The following is an 18,007-nucleotide window of genomic DNA, read 5'->3' on the forward strand; positions in this document are numbered from 1 at the left end:
GATTTGAGGACTTCTGTAGGCCAGCCCACAAGCTAACCTTTCTAAACCTCTAAACATTTCCCTCAATATGTACTTTGCCTCTTTTACCCTGAATGACATATGCGACCATCTCTGGGAAAAGGTGACTAAAGTAACAGATCCAAAATGTTGAGAAGGGCTGATTTTTCATGTCATGGGGCCATAAGCAGTCTGTAAAAATTACATGTTTGAACTTCTGTAACTTAAAAAAATGTTTTTCACATACAAGGATGGGGTTTGGAGTGTGGTATTATAAATTGTTTGCTCTAACAGAATTCATAAAACCTTTCTTATATTTATCGCCTTCCTCCCCCCTTCCCCACCCCTGATCTCCACATCTCACTAACTCCAAGATGCTGAGTTCAGATAGTGTTTCTTAAGCTGGGATTTATAGCTCTAGCATGGTTGTCTGGCAGTTAGCCCAGGGTTTTTTTTGTTGATGCAGTGCACTACACAGGGCATGTCATGTTTTGTGCAATCTGTTGGTAGTTGTACACCAGGGCCGCCGAGAGGGGGGGACAGGGGGGACAAAATTCCCTGGGCCACCGGGGGGGGGGGGGCAGCACCGCCGCCGCAGTTCAGCCCGCCCTGTCGCTCCCTGGCATTGAACTTAAGCGCCTTACCTTCAAAAGCGCAGCAAGCAGCAGCAGACCACTCCTTCCTTCCATGTCCCGCCCTTGCCTGACGTAACTTCCGCGAGGGCGGGACACGGAAGGAAGGAGTGGTCTGCCGCTGCTTGCTGCGCTTTCGAAGGTGAGGCGCTTAAGGTCAGTGCAGAGGGCCCGGGGGTGGAGAGAGGGCCCAGCGACCTCGGGTGGGGGGCCCCGGGGGCAGCCTTGTCCCGGGCCTGGCCCGTCTCTTGGCGGCCCTGTTGTACACTGTAGCTTCTGTTCTGACTCAAAGATATAAAAAAAACAAAACTACCGGTAATTTTTTCATTTCTGGTGACTTTAGTTACTTGTTCCAGGAGATGGACAGATATAGCTAAAATAAATTGTATGTTATTTATTGTAAAGGCACTCTGGCAAGATACAGGAGGGAACATCTAAAATGACTGTGGCCTCCCAAACTCAGATCTGTCTCTTTACAGCTGTGTATAGGGCCAGGGAGGGGCATTACACCAGCCTCAACCAATGCGCTGGTGTCATACTGTGAGGCATTAGCCTTTTGTATCTGAAACCCATAAGGCAGAGGGAAAATCAACTCCAATGACAACACACAGTATGAGATGTTTAGGAGGGATGGAGAAAGAACTTCACAGCACACAAAAGAATGATAAAAATATATTTTACAAAACAAAAATGGAAATAGCCATCTCTCTTCATGATTAAAACAGCTTATAACAGAATCGTTTTCTCTCCCTCTTGTGTTGTCTTAAGAGAGTTTCTGTAACTGAACAGCAGTACACAGTTCAAAAACATGAGGGGTGTTCTCAGTAAGCAGGCTTCATAGTGAACAGGACCTCAGCAGTTGGGACTAAGTATCCAGGGTTTAATCATGGCCTTCAGCAGGTGGAACTCCTAACTTTATAACACAAGGGCCTTTTCAGTCAGCATTTCTTCCAAAGCTTGCTCAGTCTCCTACACCTCAGCTGGCAGCTGAAGAACTGTAGACGGAAAGCCCAGGCACTCAACAGAGAATCCACCTCCAATCTCTCCCACAGCAGGCACACAAGTGGGATTAAGATTTAATAGTCCACCACCGTCACACTTCTCCAGCTTTCCCAGGAAGGGGAAAATGAGTCAGAAAGATTCAGGGGAAAAGGGGGCAAGAAAGGATGTTGCAGAAAATGGAAGGAGAGAGATGGACAGGGAACCAGAGGAAAAAAGATTAGGGGACGTTCTAGAAGCAGAAAGGAAGGGTGAGGGGGAAAGAAGGGAAAATGAAGAGTGTGAAAGGAGAAAAGCAGCCATTTTGCTTATGTAGGAGGGACAGCGAGGATGCTGAGGTGAAGATCTTCCTTAGATCTCTCGCTTCTCCTGTAAGGAGAAGGACTGGGAACGGATCCTAGAAGTCACCTCTTGTGTTCGGAGCGTGATGCCAAAGATATCCTCATGGTATCGGTTCTGATCCTGAAGAGAAAAAGGAGTTTAAAATCTCTCAGATAACAAGAAAGGAGGTTTTGGTATTTTAATGAGGTTCAAGCCAACAAATATCCAGGCTTCTGATTTGTAGTGCAGGATTTCTGTTTTATTTTAAATACCACCAGCACAAAAGCCCACCCTTCTTACTACGGAGCAAAGAGAATTCTGGGCAGTGAGATCCAATCACTGCCACTGTGTTTCTGTGCGGCCTTACAAATATTCAAATATATGGTAGGCACAAGATAGAGACATTTTTTAAATAGAAAAAGATGAAGGAGAAACAGTCAGTATCCAAAGTTGATGGGTAGAAAGCTTTCAAGTGTGCACTATTAATGACACAGAAAAACTCCGAAATTTCAGGTTTTCCTGTCATTTCAAAGTAACATAGTGACGGCAGATAAAGACCTGGATGGTTCAGCAAGTCTGCCCAATAAGGTAGTTAAGAGTTGTGCCTGCCACTCAGTACAGGTTACACCCCTCTAAATCCTGCTTGAAGTGTGAAGGACACTATCAAGCTCATTTTCAAAGCACTTAGCCTCCCAAAGTTCCATAGAAACCTATGGAACTTAGCCTCCCAAAGTGCTTTGAAAATATGCCTCTTTATTGCTTTATTCCATCCTATTTAGGGATCCTCTATGTTTATCTCATGCATTTTTAAATTCTGTCACTGTTTTTGTCTCACTATCTCCACTGAGAAGATATTTCAGGCATCAGCCACCCTCACCCAAAAAAGTATTTCCTGATGTTTCTCCTATTACCATAAGTACATAAGTATTGCCATACTAGGACAAACCAAAGGTCCATCAAGCCCAGCATCCTGTTTCCAACAGTGGCCAATCCAGGTCACACATACCTGGCAAGATCCCAAAAAAGTACAAAACATTCTATGCTGCCTATCCCAGAAACAGTGGATTTTCCCCAAGTCCAATTTAATAATGGTCTATGGACCTTTCCTTTAGGAAGCCACCCAAACCTTTTTTAAACTCTGCTAAGCTAACTGCTTTTACCACATTTTCTGGCAACAAATTCCAGACTTCAATTACACGTTGAGTGAAGAAAACATTTCTCCAATTTGTTTTAAATTTACTACTTTGTAGCTTCATCGCATGCCCCCTAGTATTTTTGGAAAACGTAAACAGATGCTTCACGTCTACCCGTTCCACTCCACTCATTATTTTATAGACCTCTATCATATCTCCCCCTCAGTCATCTTTCCTCCAAGCTGAAGAGCCCCCCGCTTTAGCCTTTCCTCATAGGGAAGTCGTCCCATCCCCTTTATCATTTTCGTCGTCTTTCTCTGCACCTTTTCTAATTCCACTATATCTTTTTGAGATGCAGCGACCAGAATTGAACATAATATTCGAGGTGCGGTCATGGAACGATACAAAGGAATTATAACGTCCTCATTTTTGTTTTCCATTCTTTTCCTAATAATACCTAACATTCTATTTGCATTCTTAGCTGCAGCAGCACACTGAGCAGAAGGTTTCAACGTATCATCGACGACGACACCTAGATCCCTTTCTTGGTCTGTGACTCCTAACGTGGAACCTTGCATGACGTAGCTATAATTCGGGTTCCTCTTTCCCACATACATCACTTTGCACTTGCTCAAATTAAAAGTCATCTGATACTTGGCAAGATGGCGGATTAGGAGCAGACGCATTCGAGTGAGTTCCTGACTTCCTGAGGCGATTTGTTGCTGGTGAGGTAACCCTACCCCGGATAATGGGGAAAAGGAAGGGGAAACCCAGGGATGTGTCCTCCTCGATACCTGGAAAGATTCCCACTCCTCGGCAACTCACCTTGGAGCAAGTCGGTCTCCTCCCGCAGGCTGTGCAATTACTCTCTTCGGATCGACCCGCTGAGGTTTCGGTGGGTCACAGCGATGGCGTCTCACTGAGCCCGCCAGAAAATACAGCGCCTCCGCGACCCGGAAGTAGTATTATTGCTGAGGCAGGTACGGTTGTTCCCGAAGAGGAGAGAAACAACTTGTCCCAAGGAGGTACCTCAACTATCTCTACCCCGATAGCAGGAAAATCGACCTGGAGGGTTATTGCTACCTCGACCCCCACGCTTTCGGGGTCTACATCCGTAGAGCGAGCGGAGATGTTAAGACCAGCTGTGGTGACCCTGGATTCCCTATGGGACGCGATTCAGGGGATGAATTCCCTACTCACTAAAGGTAACTAATTCCTTTTCTATAGAAATTACTGATTTGAAACAATCACAACAAATATAATGGAAAAAATACAGGGTCAAGAGAATCAAATTGGAAGCTTAAAGGTGGAACTTTCTAATCTACAGTCGTTTGCGGGTGAAATCTCCAAAGAGAGAAATATGAGAAGAAAACTTGAATTTTTTGATAACCAGGGGAGGAAAAATAACTTACGTTTTACAAACTTTCCTAAAGCACCCCTGACTTTACCTATAGATATGGTTCGTAAATACTTTCTGGAAATATTAAAAATTCCAACTGAAGCTTTTCCTTCTATTAATAAACTTCAATATCTAACTGGGATTAAGAGATCAACCCAACAAGCTGCTCAGAATCCGCTTGGAAACCTGACTGACTTTTTGGAGAATTCATTAGACACTGTGACAGAGAGAACAACCCTTTTGGTTTCATTTGCGATGGAACTTGATAGAAATAATGTTTTCAAACTGTATTTTAAACATTTAAATGAAAAATTTCTTGGGGAACAAGTTCGTATTTATCCGGATTTAAATAAAGAGACTCAATTGCGGAGACGAGAATTTATGAGGCTTAGGCCTAGAGTAGTGGCTTTAGGTGCTTTATTTGTGTTAAAATTTCCATGTCGCTGCATTGTATCTCTTGATTCAGTAACTTACATGTTTCTTGATCCCCTCAAAATGAAACTTTTCATTAGTTCTAGAGAGAATAGTAGAACTCAAACCTGAATGTTCAATAGGCTTATCGCTGATATCCGGCTGTGAGAATTGCGTGCTACCGCTCTTAGGACATTATTTGTTATATATATTCCTTTAAAAAAATTTTCCTTGTATCTTGCCTCGACTTTATATTGTGGTCTAAAAGAATGTGATTTATTTCCTCAAATTGTGAATTTACTTTATGATATTTGCTTTTTCTGACATTTTAGTTGTAATGACTGAATGTAAAATAAAAGTTAATAAAAAAAAATTAAAAGTCATCTGCCATTTAGACTCCCAGTCTCGTAAGGTCCTCTTGTAATTTTTCACAATCGTCCCGCGATTTAACTACTTTGAATAACTTTGTGTCATCAGCAAATTTAATTACCTCACTAGTTACTCCCATCTCTAGGTCATTTATAAATATGTTAAAAAGCAGCGGTCCCAGCACAGACCCTGCAACCTCATGTCCTCTAGTTTACCACTTTCCTGGCTTTGAAAAAGATTTGTTTGTATATTAATACCTCTCAGCTATTTAAAGGTCTGTATCATATCAACCCTATTCCTCCTTTCCTCTAGCGTACACAAATTCAAATGGCACAAAACAATATGGAAAATGTCACTGACATTTCTCATGTTGTTTCAAACAAATGCACCTCCCTAGTTCTAAGCCTGCATCTCTAAGCACTAGGCTACTCCTCCACTCCACTAGAATGTCCACCAGAGGGCACTGTGAACTCAGACATGCAGAACACTGCACCTGCTGCTAGGGTTGCAAGACCCAGGACTTAGAACAGAGAATCCTGACTGCAGGGCTTGGAGAAGAGCAGAGGCAGAGAGGAGAAGAACAGAGTCCCAAAGAGTAAAAAAACAAACAAACAGAGACACAGAGATAGACTGTAGATATGTCTCTCTATGTTGCGTGCGTCTGGTAGCGCTATACAAATGTTAATAATAATAATAATAATAATATCAGGGCAAGACTGCAGGGGCTAGAGACGAACAAATGCAGAGAGAGGGGCTATTGAGGTGTCAGGGAGAGACCACAGAGGATAACATAGAAAGAGAGAGAGAGCGAGAGAGAAGGCATTGTGGAAGAGACAGGAAAAAACCACGGGGAAGCAGAAGCACTAAGCATAAGGGAGGCTGTTGCTGACTCACCCGAAGCTGTCCAATGTAATCTCCAGCCTCCGTGACGCTCATGTCTCCCTCTGCCATCAGGATGAGCTGGACCGTCTGCAGCACGTCTGTCGCCATGGTGACATCACCACAGGTGTACATGTGTCCCTCGCTCTGGCATAGCAGCTTATACACCTGAGATGCCAGGGTGGTCTTCAAGATATCCTGCACGTAGGTCTGCAGATGAAAAGAGAGAGAGAGCTGGGACAGGGCTGCCATGGGAGTTTGGTGTGTGTATGAGAGAGAATCACGTTACAAGGAACTGTGGGTAGCACAGAACCGAATAGGGCTAAGGGAGCGCTAATTCCCTTCAGGTTGATATTCAACTACAATCAGCTTTCACCCTATAAACCTGACCATTTAAAAATATCTCCCTTTGACTGGGTAACTCTGCATGAAAACTGTACATAAAAGAAGCAGGGCTGGGGGTGTGGTGAGGGCAGCCTAACATTTATCTGGATAGCGTCATATTGATCATTTTATAGTTTAAATCTGTACAGACAAGTTGGTTCACACAAACAGCAAGCCCAATATTCAAAAGGGGTTAACCGGGCAGGAGAGGCTCCTGGTTAAACCAGGATGAACCGCCTGGGAAGGGATTTTCAGTGGCACTTAATTAGGCAGCGCTGCTGATTATCTCCTCAGACTGCTGCAGCAGTGATGTTCAGTCCACTAACTGGGTAAGTAAAGCAGACTGTTCTAACTTTACCCACGGCACCAAGCTCCCTGGCACTGGTCTGAATATCAACCAGTGCCTGGGTAATTTCCAGGTAGCTGCACTGACCCAGGTATTAAATGCCAGTACCTAGACACAGCCTGTTACTGAACATCCAGGCTGAATTCAGCCCACCTACTGACTACTAATTTCTATAGATGTACACAGGGCTCACAATCTAAGTTTTTGTATGTGGGGCAATGGAGGGTTAAGTAACTTGCCAAAGGTCACAAGGAACTGAATTGGGAATTGAACCCAGGTCACAAGGATCAAGGTCTGCTGCACTAACCATTAGGCTACTCCTCCACTCAAATAGAGTAACAGTGGGATTTGAAACTGTGTTCCTTAGGGGTCCTTTACGAAGCCGCGGTAAAAGGTGGCCTGCGGTAGTGCGAGCTTGTCTTTTGGGCATGTGCTGGACCATTTTTTACCATGTCTAGGAAAAAGGATCTTTTTTTAAGGGGCCAGAAATGGATGTGCGCTAAAATTGAAACCAGCGCACATCCATTTTCAGCCTGAGACCTGACCTAGCGGTGACTGGTCAGCACTTACCAACTGCCGATTAATGCCGCACATGATAGAAAATAAATAATTTATCCGGGCATTATGGGCATGCGCCAAATCCGAAATTACCATCAAGGGGCGTTTTGGAGGGTGCAGCACGTGCGTAGAGCCTACCGCGCCTTTATAAAAGGGCCCTTTAGTCTACAGTCCACTGTACTAACCACTAGGCTATTCCTTTGACCTAAAATTGCCGACCCCTACAGACTATTGACTCTAGCATTCCTCATTTCTTTTGGATACCTTGATCTGGATATACCATGGCACACTTAACTGGATAGATTATGCCAGCAGCATACCAAGGGCGGGGCAGTGGGGGTGGTCTGTCCCGGGTGCACGCTGCAGGGGGAGTGCAGGGAGCAGTCGTGTGCTTGTTGGCTCCGCCGGTTCCCTGCTCCCTCTGATGTTACTTCCTGTTCCGGGCAGAGGGAGCAAGGAACCGGCGAAGCCGACAGCCATGCAGCTGCTACCAGCACCCCAGAAGGTAAGAGCAATGTTTGGAGGCGATGCGCCGGGGAGGGGAGAAACACTGCACCCGGGGGGGGGGGGGGGGGCTCACTGTATCTGGGGGTGGGGGGTGCATAGCAGCGATCCACCCCGGGTGGCAGCCAACCAAGGAACACCACTGGATTATGCTGAAGATCCAGATAAACTATCCAGTAATCTTATTCACTTTACAAGTTTTTCAATATGGGGTTCATCAGGCTTCAGGTCCTCTCTCAGTGTCATGAGAACCGTGCCCAGGGGATTCAGGGTGAACCCATGTCCAGGTGCTACAGGAGATGTTTGTGAGATCATTGGTAATGTTACATCTTGTGCCTCAGGAGTGGTCTCTGCCACAGGGGCTTACAAAGATCTCTACCCTGATCCAAGAGCAGAAAGAGCATTTCACACCTGCAAGCCATAGAAAAGGGAATGAAAAGCTTGGTTCCCAGGTGTGTCAGAGCCGGACTGCTGTCTGCTCCCACAGCTTTCATGTCAGCCAAGGGATAGGGCCCTGTCGGACTCTCAGCATGAAATTAACCTCTTTAAATTCTGGAATGAAAGTTCAGAGTGTAATTTTAAAGCTCTTCTTTCTTCCACTAAGGCCTTCCCATCAGCAAATAGTGAGCATGGCTTATGACCCTGCCTTGGATTCCTGCACTTGAGCAGCAGTTTCACCCTATCCATGTCTCTCTTTTTGCACGACTGCTCTGCTTTTTGTGTATTAAAGTAACTCAATTCGCCATGTTTATTTTACGTGTACCTTAGGCCTCCTCATGTGGTTTCTCCTCCCCTTTTCTCTTCATTATAATTTTCTTTTAACGTGTTCTCTGATTAGATATTTTCCACCCGATATTCAGCCCACGGCAGTAGGCTCCTGGCATTATGTATCTGGGTATCCGCTGTCACCTGAAAGTTAATCAGGCACTGGACCATATTCAGATTGGTGCCCGGTTAATTTCACCACATAAGTTAGGGCAGTCTTTTTGCAGTCTTGATTTTATTCAGTTACCTAGCCAATTAACGGACTGAAAGGTGAAATTAGATCTTACCTGCTAATTTTCTTTCCTCTAGACCCTCCAGACCGGTCAAGACGCGTGGGTTATGTACTCCTACCAGCAGAGGGAGACTGAGAAAACACTGAGCTTTGAACACTGACTATATAACCTGTGCAGTACATACAGTAGCCAGTATAACACTCACAAAGCAGAGTAACAAAAAACACAACTTGAACTTTAACCAGCAACCCTGTACATGGCTTCCGCCAACTGCAAGAACAATCACTGTTTCTTTTATTTGCATTGTAGAGACTGTCAATTCGTGCTTCCACAGGTGGACTGTCTGCAACGCCACACCTGCACCAGACCCACCAACCAAAAACTGGTAACAAGAGTCTGAAATTATGACAATCATCAGCTGCCAAGAGATGCTCACCGAAAAACTACCTCCTGGCCTACAGTATACCTGGGCGGGTCCTTGACCGGTCTGGAGGGTCTAGAGGAAAGAAATTAGCAGGTAAGATCTAATTTCACCTTCCTCAGCGACCCTCCAGACCGGTCAAGACGTGTGGGACGTACCAAAGCAGTAAATACCTTATGGGCGGGATCTACGAAGGCCAGAGGTCAACACTGCTGCTCCAAAACTCGCCTCTTCCTTCGCATGCACATCAATCCTATAATGCTTCACAAACGAATGCAACGAAGACCAAACCGCCGCCCGACAAATATCTGAAGGAGGAATCATACTATTCTCCGCCCAAGAGGCCGCAACTGCTCTGGTAGAATGAGCAGAAAACCCCTTAGGAACCTCACGGCCCTTCACCAAATAGGCCGACGCAATCGCCTCCTTCAACCATCTTGCTATAGTCGCCTTGGATGCCGCTGCGCCCTTTTTAGGGCCACCATGAAGCACGAACAAACGATCCGACACTCTGAATTCCTGAGTTCTAGACAGATAACACCGCAAGATGCGACGAACATCTAACTTCGCCAGCCGACGCTGTTCCGAATCTCCCGCCAAGTTACCTAAAACAGACAACGAAATGACCTGATTAACATGAAACTCTGACACCACCTTTGGCAAAAAGGAAGGCACCGGCCTCAAAGACACCTTTTCCTTGGAAAAAGACAGAAAGGGCTCTCTACACGACAAGGCCTGCAATTCCGAGACTCTCCGAGCTGAGGTAATAGCTACCAGAAAAACCGCCTTCAAGGAAAGATCTTTGCAGGAAGCCGCAACCAAAGGTTCAAATGGAGGTCTGACTAAGGCATCTAAAACGAGATTCAGATCCCACGGGGGAACCAACCGCCAACGAGGCGGCCGCAACAACTTCACACCCTTCAAAAAACGAACAACCTCCGGAATAGAAGCAATGGACTTCCCCTGAACCTTCCCCCGAAAACAACGCTGCCACCTGAACCTTCAAGGTAGCCAAGGCCAGACCCCTGTCCAAACCATCCTGCAAAAATTCCAACACCTCTGCCACCGAGGAACGAAAAGGCATCACCGTCCGCTCTGCACACCAGTGCTCAAACAATCTCCAAACGCGAACATACGCCAAAGAGGTGGAGGTTCTGCGGGACTTCAACATTGTATCAATGACTCTGGCAGAAAACCCTTTCTTCCTCAACCTGTGCCTCTCAAGAGCCAAGCCATAAGCGAGAACCGAGCCGGGTCTGGCATAACTATCGGGCCTTGACACAAGAGTACCGTTTCCGACAACTGAAGGGGCTTCGCGATCGCCAACCGCACCAGATCTCCGTACCACGGTCGACGCGGCCAGTTTGGAGCAATCAAAATTACCCGGCCTGAGTGCCGCTCGATGCGCTGAATTACTCGACCTACCAACGGCCACGGAGGAAACACATACAGCAATCCCTGCGGCCAGGGTAACAGCAGAGCGTCGAGACCCTCCGCACGCGGATCTCTCCAACGACTGAAAAACCTTGGGACTTGGGCATTGCGCGCCGTGGCCATCAGATCCATAACCGGCATACCCCAGACCGACACAATCCGGACGAACACCGCCTGATGCAGAGACCACTCTCCGGGATCCAGAGTATGCCGGCTCAAAAAATCTGCATCCACATTGTCCTCCCCGGCCACATGAGCCGCCGAGAGCGCCTGAAGATGACCTTCCGCCCAGTGGCATAACAGTGCCGTCTCCTCCGCGACCGCCTGACTCTTTGTGCCCCCTTGCCGATTGACATAGGCCACGGCTGTGGCGTTGTCGCAGAGCACTCTGACTGCCTTGTGGAGAAGCATTGACTGAAAACTCTGAAGAGCCAACCGAATGGCCCGAGTCTCCAACCGGTTGATGGACCACCTTGCTTCCGCCTGGGACCACCGCCCCTGCGCTACCTGACCGAGACAATGCGCTCCCCATCCTAGCAGGCTTGCGTCTGTGACAAGGACCACCCACTGAGGGGACTCCAACGGCATTCCCTTCTCCAGATTGCAAGTTCTGAGCCACCAACGGAGGCTGCGGCGGACAACCGGCGACATCGGCAGCCGTACCTCCAACTCCTGCGACAGGGGAGCCCACCGACTGAGGAGAGAGGACTGAAGCTGACGCATGTGCGCCCGGGCCCAAGGAACTACCTCTATGGTCGCCGCCATCATCCCCAGAACTTGCAGGTAAGCCCGGGCCGTCGATGACGGCAGTGCAAGAAACCGCCGAATCAGGTCCTGCAACTTGCAGATTCTCGGGGGAGGCAAAAACACTCGACCCGACCTCGTATCGAAGAGAACCCCCAGATACTCCAGGCCTGCGACGGTATCAACTGACTCTTGCTGAAATTCACCACCCAGCCCAGTGACTGGAGAAACTGTACCACACGCGACGTCGCCCCTCGCTCTCCGCCCGGGACTTGGCCCGAATCAACCAATCGTCTAGATACGGGTGCACTAAGATACCCTGCCGGCGCAAAGCTGCCGCCACCACCACCATGACCTTGGAAAAGGTGCGGGAAGCTGTTGCCAGACCGAAGGGCAGGGCACAAAACTGAAATTGCTTCCCCAAAACTGCAAAGCGAAGAAAACGCTGGTGCGCCGCTCGAATGGGAATGTGAAGATACGCCTCCGTCAAGTCCAGAGAAGTTAGAAACTCTCCCTGCTGGACTGCAACAATGACCGACCACAACGTCTCCATGTGAAAAGAGGGAACTTTGAGCGCTGCATTGACTCTCTTTAGATCTAAAATAGGCCGAAAGGCATCCTCCTTCTTTGGCACCACAAAGTAAATTGAGTAACACCCCGAGCGTTGCTGAGCGGGCGGAACAGAAACCACTGCTCCCAGACTGAGAAGAGGACGCAACGTGTCTCATACTGCTGCTCTCTTGAGCCTCGAGTGACAAGGGGACTCCAGAAACCGTTCGGGCGGAGAGGTCTCGAACTCCAGGGCATAACCATCTCGAACCACTTCGAGAACCCACTGATCTGATGTGATGTGGACCCAGTTCTGGTAAAACTGACTCAGCCGAGCTCCTACACGCACCAGAACCTGGGTCCGCACACCTTCATTGGGCAAGCCGCCCCGAGGCTGACCTCCCCCGAACGAGCCCCGGCCTCCGCGACGACTCCCGCGAAAGGACTGGGTGCGCTGGAAGAACCTACCTCTAGAGGCCCACTAAACCTACCAGGCCTATACCGTCGAGCCTCACTAAGTCTACCTCGAGAGGAATTACCCCTAACTCCCAGCTTGGGACGAAAATCCGGGAGTCGAGGCACCTTTGCCTCACTAAGGCCTTTCACTAACTTATCCAACTCTTCGCCAAAAAGCCTAGAACCCTTGAAGGGAAGAGAACACAACTTAGCCTTAGAGGCCGCATCCGCGACCCAACCTCTTAACCAGAGAGCCCTACGCGCTCCCACTATCATAGCCATATTTTTAGCCGACGCACGCAACAAATCATACAGTGCGTCAGACAAAAAAGACGAACCCATCTCCAACTTGGCTAAATCCTGTAACCCCGAGGTCCCAAACTCCCCGGGATCATCCAGGAGCTTCTCGGCCCAGCGAAAACACGCCCGCGCCACCAGGCCCCCACACACCGAGGCCTGGAGAGCTAGCGCCGACAAGTCGACTCTAAGAATGCTCTCACAACCGCTGTACCACTGCATCTACTGGAGCCTGTCGCTTTAACCGCTGTAATATCTATAAGTAAGGGAATCCCTATCCTCCTGCGGCAGGGGATAAAGTCTCGCCATTGCCTTAGAAACCTTACACGGCGAATCTGGCGAATCCCATTCCTGGTTAATCATCTCCCTGAGATCCTTGTTCATAGGGAAGGTCCGTGCTCTACGCTGAATTCCTTTCACCAAGGGATCCTGCCCAGATTCACCTGAAGCCACCTCAGGATTAAATTTAAGGGTAGCTGTGACCTGATCAATGAGCTCCGAAAGCTCATCCCTATGAAAAATCCTAACTACTGAGGGATCTTCCCCAGGAAGGGAGTCCACCGGATCTACCGGACCCTCAAACCCCTCAGACTCTCCCCCATCACTAAATGGGCCTTCCGTGCCCACCTGAGACAGACATTCCTCATCCTCTGTCCACTCTATCCGGGGTCTTTTAGGCAGCATGGGACTAACCCCTCCTCCACTCCCTGGGGGGGGCCCGATTTCCAAGCCTGGAAAAGAGTCCATACAAACTCTGGAGGAAAGCTAACCCCTCCTGGACCCTCATTAGGCACTTTGTGTGTCCCCACGGGAGCAACTGGCTCAACCACAGAAGCCTCTGCAGATCGCGCTGAATTCAAAATGGCGGCCGTTCCCGCCGAAACTGAAAGCGCCGCTGCCGGACCCTTGAGTTGCCGCTGCTAAAGGGGCCGCCGATACGCCGGGACTTCCGCGGTTAACTCCGGGGGAACTGCCTCCAAACGTTTGGGCTCACCGCACAACCGACACTGACCGCCCGGCGATTCGATGCCCCGGCGCGAGCACGCGCGACAACGGAGTAGTTTGCCCGCCATAACTACAAAGGTAAAGCCAGCGCTTCCCCGTACCGGCCCCAATGTCAGACAAGCTCCAAAACACTGCTCTCTCGCTGCTAGGACGGAAAAGAACTCCCGTTCGTTCCGTACTAAATAAATAAATATATCTCCCTTAAAGAGACAGGAACAATCTGGCAGCTGAAAATTGAAAGGCTCTCAAGGCTGCAGTACACAGACAGCAGCCGAGGCACAAAGCTGCCAGTAACCCAGTACTGGAGAGCAGCACAGGGGGAGGGACCCGACAAAGCAGGTGTGACACCCCAGGGGGAACTACTGGGCCCCACGGACCCAGGGCCCCGAAGCACTTTTTTTTTTTTTTTGGCAAACCACGTACAGGGTACTTAAAGGATAAAAATCTCCTGAAAGAAAACCAAAATCCTTAATCCCTAAAATCAAAGCTACCTCACCAGACTATTGAAGACTGCACAGGCTGTCCTTCTACCTCTGCTGAGACTGAGAAAATACTGGCTACTGTATGTACTGCACAGGTTATTAGTCAGTGTTCAAAGCTCAGTGTTTTCTCAGTCTCCCTCTGCTGGTAGGAGCATAACCCACGCGTCTTGACCGGTCTGGAGGGTCTGAGGAAATTGCCACTAACCAGCTAAGTAGGCACTTCACCCATACTCTGCTCCCAGCCCACCCCTCGGTTAGGAGATGGCAGTGATATTCAGCGATATAACCTGTTAAATGCCGCTGAATGTTAGGTGCCAGGTCTCTCAACGGGATTTAACCAGGCCCAGTTAAACCCTTTTGAATATCTATTTGTGATATAGTAAACAAACTTGAATTGTGAAAAAATGACCTAAGGAAGCACAGCTCCTCCTGTCTCCTACCTTCACAGTACCGGGCTCCCGGGAAAAGGCTGTCAGAATCTGAGTCAAGGCACCTCGAGCCTTGGCCTCCAGAGTCTCTTCTTTGTAGATGTGTCTAGATCTGAGCAGCGGCATCCAAAACCAGAATCAGGTCGCCTGGTTTTTGCCCTGAAGTGAGAAAAAAAAGACACTGCAGGTCAGAGAGCAGTAGGGGCCCTGTCTCCTGTTCCAGGACCTGGCACTGTGGATTACACAGTAGTATGACTCCATATCCTGTCCCTTGGCCTCACACTGCAGGTCATACAGCAGCAGACATTTGTGTCTTTTTGTAACAGAGATGAATCGTGGGACATCCCTCTTCCAGCAGTCTCTGTGCTGTGGAAGGCCCAGTCAAGAAGGGCCCCCATGAACTGTTCCCTCTAATCAGTGTGTTTTTTCTAGCAGAAAAGGTGCTGGTACTCAAATGCCAGGCCACCCTTCAGGAGTGGGGTGATCAATGAGGGACCCACCCCATAATAGCCAGTAAATGCTAGAAGATGGGGTGAGCCTGATGGCAGTGGTGGGGTGGCCGAGGAATGCAACATTAAAATGAAATGGAGGAGAAAGTGAGAACTTGGTGTGGGACTGATGGGGGTGGAGGGGAAAATGGAAAGAGACAGATACATAAGTACATAAGTATTGCCATACTGGGAAAGACCAAATGTCCATCAAGCCCAGCATCCTGTTTCCAACAGTGGCCAATCCAGGTCACATATACCTGGCAAGATCCCAAAAAAGTACAAAACATTTTATACTGCTTATCCCAGAAATAGTGGATTTTCCCCTAGTCCATTTAATAATGGTCTATGGACTTCTCCTTTAGAAAGCCATCCAATCCTTTTTTAAACTCCGCTAAGCTAACTGCCTTTACCACATTCTCTGGCAACGAATTCCAGAGTTTAATTACACGTTGAGTGAAGAAATATTTTCTCCAATTCGTTTTAAATTTACTACATTGTAGCTTCATCGCATGCCCCCTAATCCTAGTATTTTTGGAAAGCGTAAACAGATGCTTCACATCGATCCGTTCAACTCCACTCATTATTTTATACCTCTATCATATCTCCCCTCAGCCCCCTTTTCTCCAAGCTGAAGAGCCCTAACCACTTTGCTCAAAGGGAAGTCGTCCCATCCTCTTTATAATTTTCGTCGCCTTTCTCTGCACCTTTTCTAATTCCACTATATCTTTTTGAGATGCGACAACCAGAATTGAACACAATATTCGAGGTGCTAGATGGTCAGCTAGCCTGTGCACAGAAAGAGAGAGAGAAAGAGCATGCGAACCTGAGAGACACACGGATAAAGAGAGAGACAGCATGCGAACCTGAGAGATGTCCAACCAGGCAAATTCAGCACAGAGAGAGCATGCAAACCTAAGAGACACACAGACAAAAAAGAGAGAGAGAGAGAGAGGTCCAACCAGGCAAATTCAGCTAGCTTATCTGGAGAAAAGTACAGTCAGAGTGTGGGCCAACTGAAAAGACAGTCTGTTTCTCTGGGTCTGTATCTGTCTGGATATGGTGTATCTTTGTATTTCTGGATCATCTATTTTGGTGTGGTGTATCTTCATCTTTCTGTAACTGTCTTGTTGTGGTGTCTTTCTCTCTCCATCTTTCTGGGTGTAGTGTAAATTCTGTTCCAGCATTTTTCTACCTGTTTGTATATCATTGAGGAGAGGAGGAAAGTAATGCCCTCTCTTCCCTCCCCACCAATCCTACTGAATCTTCAGAGTGTACAAAAGGAGCTTCAGAGTATTGGGGAAAAAAATCAAATTAAAGGGTCATGGATTTGATATACTGCCTTTCTGTGGCACAATTCACATATTACTGTCTCTGTCCCTAGTGGGCTCACAATCTAAGCTTTTGTACCTGGGGAAATGAAAGGTTAGCCCAGTTTCCTAGGTTCTTAGCCCACTGCACTAACCGTTAGGCTACTCCCTCCCAGGGCCGGCCCAAAGTGCTGCCTGAAGTGGAGCCTGCGTGCCGCTCCCCCCCACCCCCCCAGCCAAGATGCTGCCCCCTGGCGCTTTACCTGGTCATGGTGACTTTCTAAACCCGGCAGTGCTTCCCATACGCTGCCCTGCCGCTGCTGGCACCTGCCTCTTCCCTTTACTGCGGCTGCCTGAGCGAGTTACTTCAGTCGGCCGCAGTAAAGGGAAGAGACGGGTTCTGGTGGCGGCAGGGCAGCATATGGAAATCACTGCCACTGCCCGCTTCTAAAGAGCACCGCCTGAGGCCCCCGCCTCAGGTGGCCTAATGATCAGGCCACCCCTGACTCCTCCACAATACTTGTGAAGCTGCAAGAAAAAAAAAAAAGCTTTAGCAAGCTTAGCAGTGTGACTTGTGATAGTCAACTGTAGCAAATGGCTTCCTTTGGTCTGACAAGTCTTATGTGCCATGTTGCTCAGAGCTGCTGCTGCTTCTGGCGCCTGGGTTTGGCCTTTCCTGATACCCTGAAGCTGCAGGGGGTTGTTTCTCTCTGTTACCTCGGACTGGAATACTGAGTTGCTCCTGCAGGCTCTGTGTTTTCTTCAGTTTAAGGGCTCTACTTTCCTGTGTGGCTGTACCACCCACAGGTTATGACCATATTTAATGATCGCAGTACCACAAATGTCTTGTGCATGAGTGAAGAGCTTAGGCTGTACATATATGTCATCCAGAGGGTCATTTGCAGTGGTGTGCTGGAGCCGGCTCGCAAAAGCTGTTTTTTAAAAAGTTTTTAAGAATTTTGGGGAGTCGATTGTTAAAGTAGGGCCCCCTGTGGCTACTTTAACAACTGCTTCCCAAAGTATTGGCTTTGGCCCCCTCCTGAACTCCCTTTTACTTTGCTGGTGGGGATGCCGAGCCCACCAGCCAAATAAATATCTTGCTGCGCTCTCTGCTGCTTGTTTATTTAGTATTTATTTATTTATTGCATTTGTATCCCACATTATCCCACCTATTTGCAGGCTCAAAGTGGCTTACATAGTTTTGTTACACACAGTTAATCCTGGATGTCAAGTACAATTATTGTTGTGCAGAGATTAATTAAGGAAAGAAGTAGAGAGAAGAAGGAATTTATTAGGTATAGTAGACGATGGGTTTTCAGAGGTGGATTAGTAAGGTTCTGGGGTTTCATTGTAGGCTTTGTTGAAGAAATATGTCTTGAGGGATTTGCAAAAGATAGTTGTTTCGTTGATTGTTTTCACGTCTCTCAGGTCTCCGGTTTCCGGCTCTGAGCAGCATGCCGGGA

The 18,007-nt window shown here is 48.0% G+C and overlaps 2 protein-coding genes across 2 annotated transcripts in view; both read right to left on the bottom strand.

Annotated features, from left to right (window-relative positions):
* The window catches only part of NOS3 (nitric oxide synthase 3), a 235,114-nt gene that overhangs the window by 71,223 nt on the left and 145,884 nt on the right, over window positions 1-18,007 (bottom strand).
* On the bottom strand, window positions 1,927-6,300 carry LOC115465176 (nitric oxide synthase, endothelial-like). Its single transcript, XM_030195586.1, has 2 exons — window positions 6,156-6,300; window positions 1,927-2,090 (listed from the first exon to the last, which is right to left on the bottom strand). The coding sequence occupies exons 1-2, from the start codon at window positions 6,273-6,275 to the stop codon at window positions 1,980-1,982; spliced, it is 231 nt and encodes a 76-aa protein (XP_030051446.1). The 5' UTR covers window positions 6,276-6,300; the 3' UTR covers window positions 1,927-1,979.

This window comes from Microcaecilia unicolor, chromosome 1 (assembly GCF_901765095.1).
Source record: "Microcaecilia unicolor chromosome 1, aMicUni1.1, whole genome shotgun sequence".
Classification (NCBI taxonomy): domain Eukaryota; kingdom Metazoa; phylum Chordata; class Amphibia; order Gymnophiona; family Siphonopidae; genus Microcaecilia; species Microcaecilia unicolor.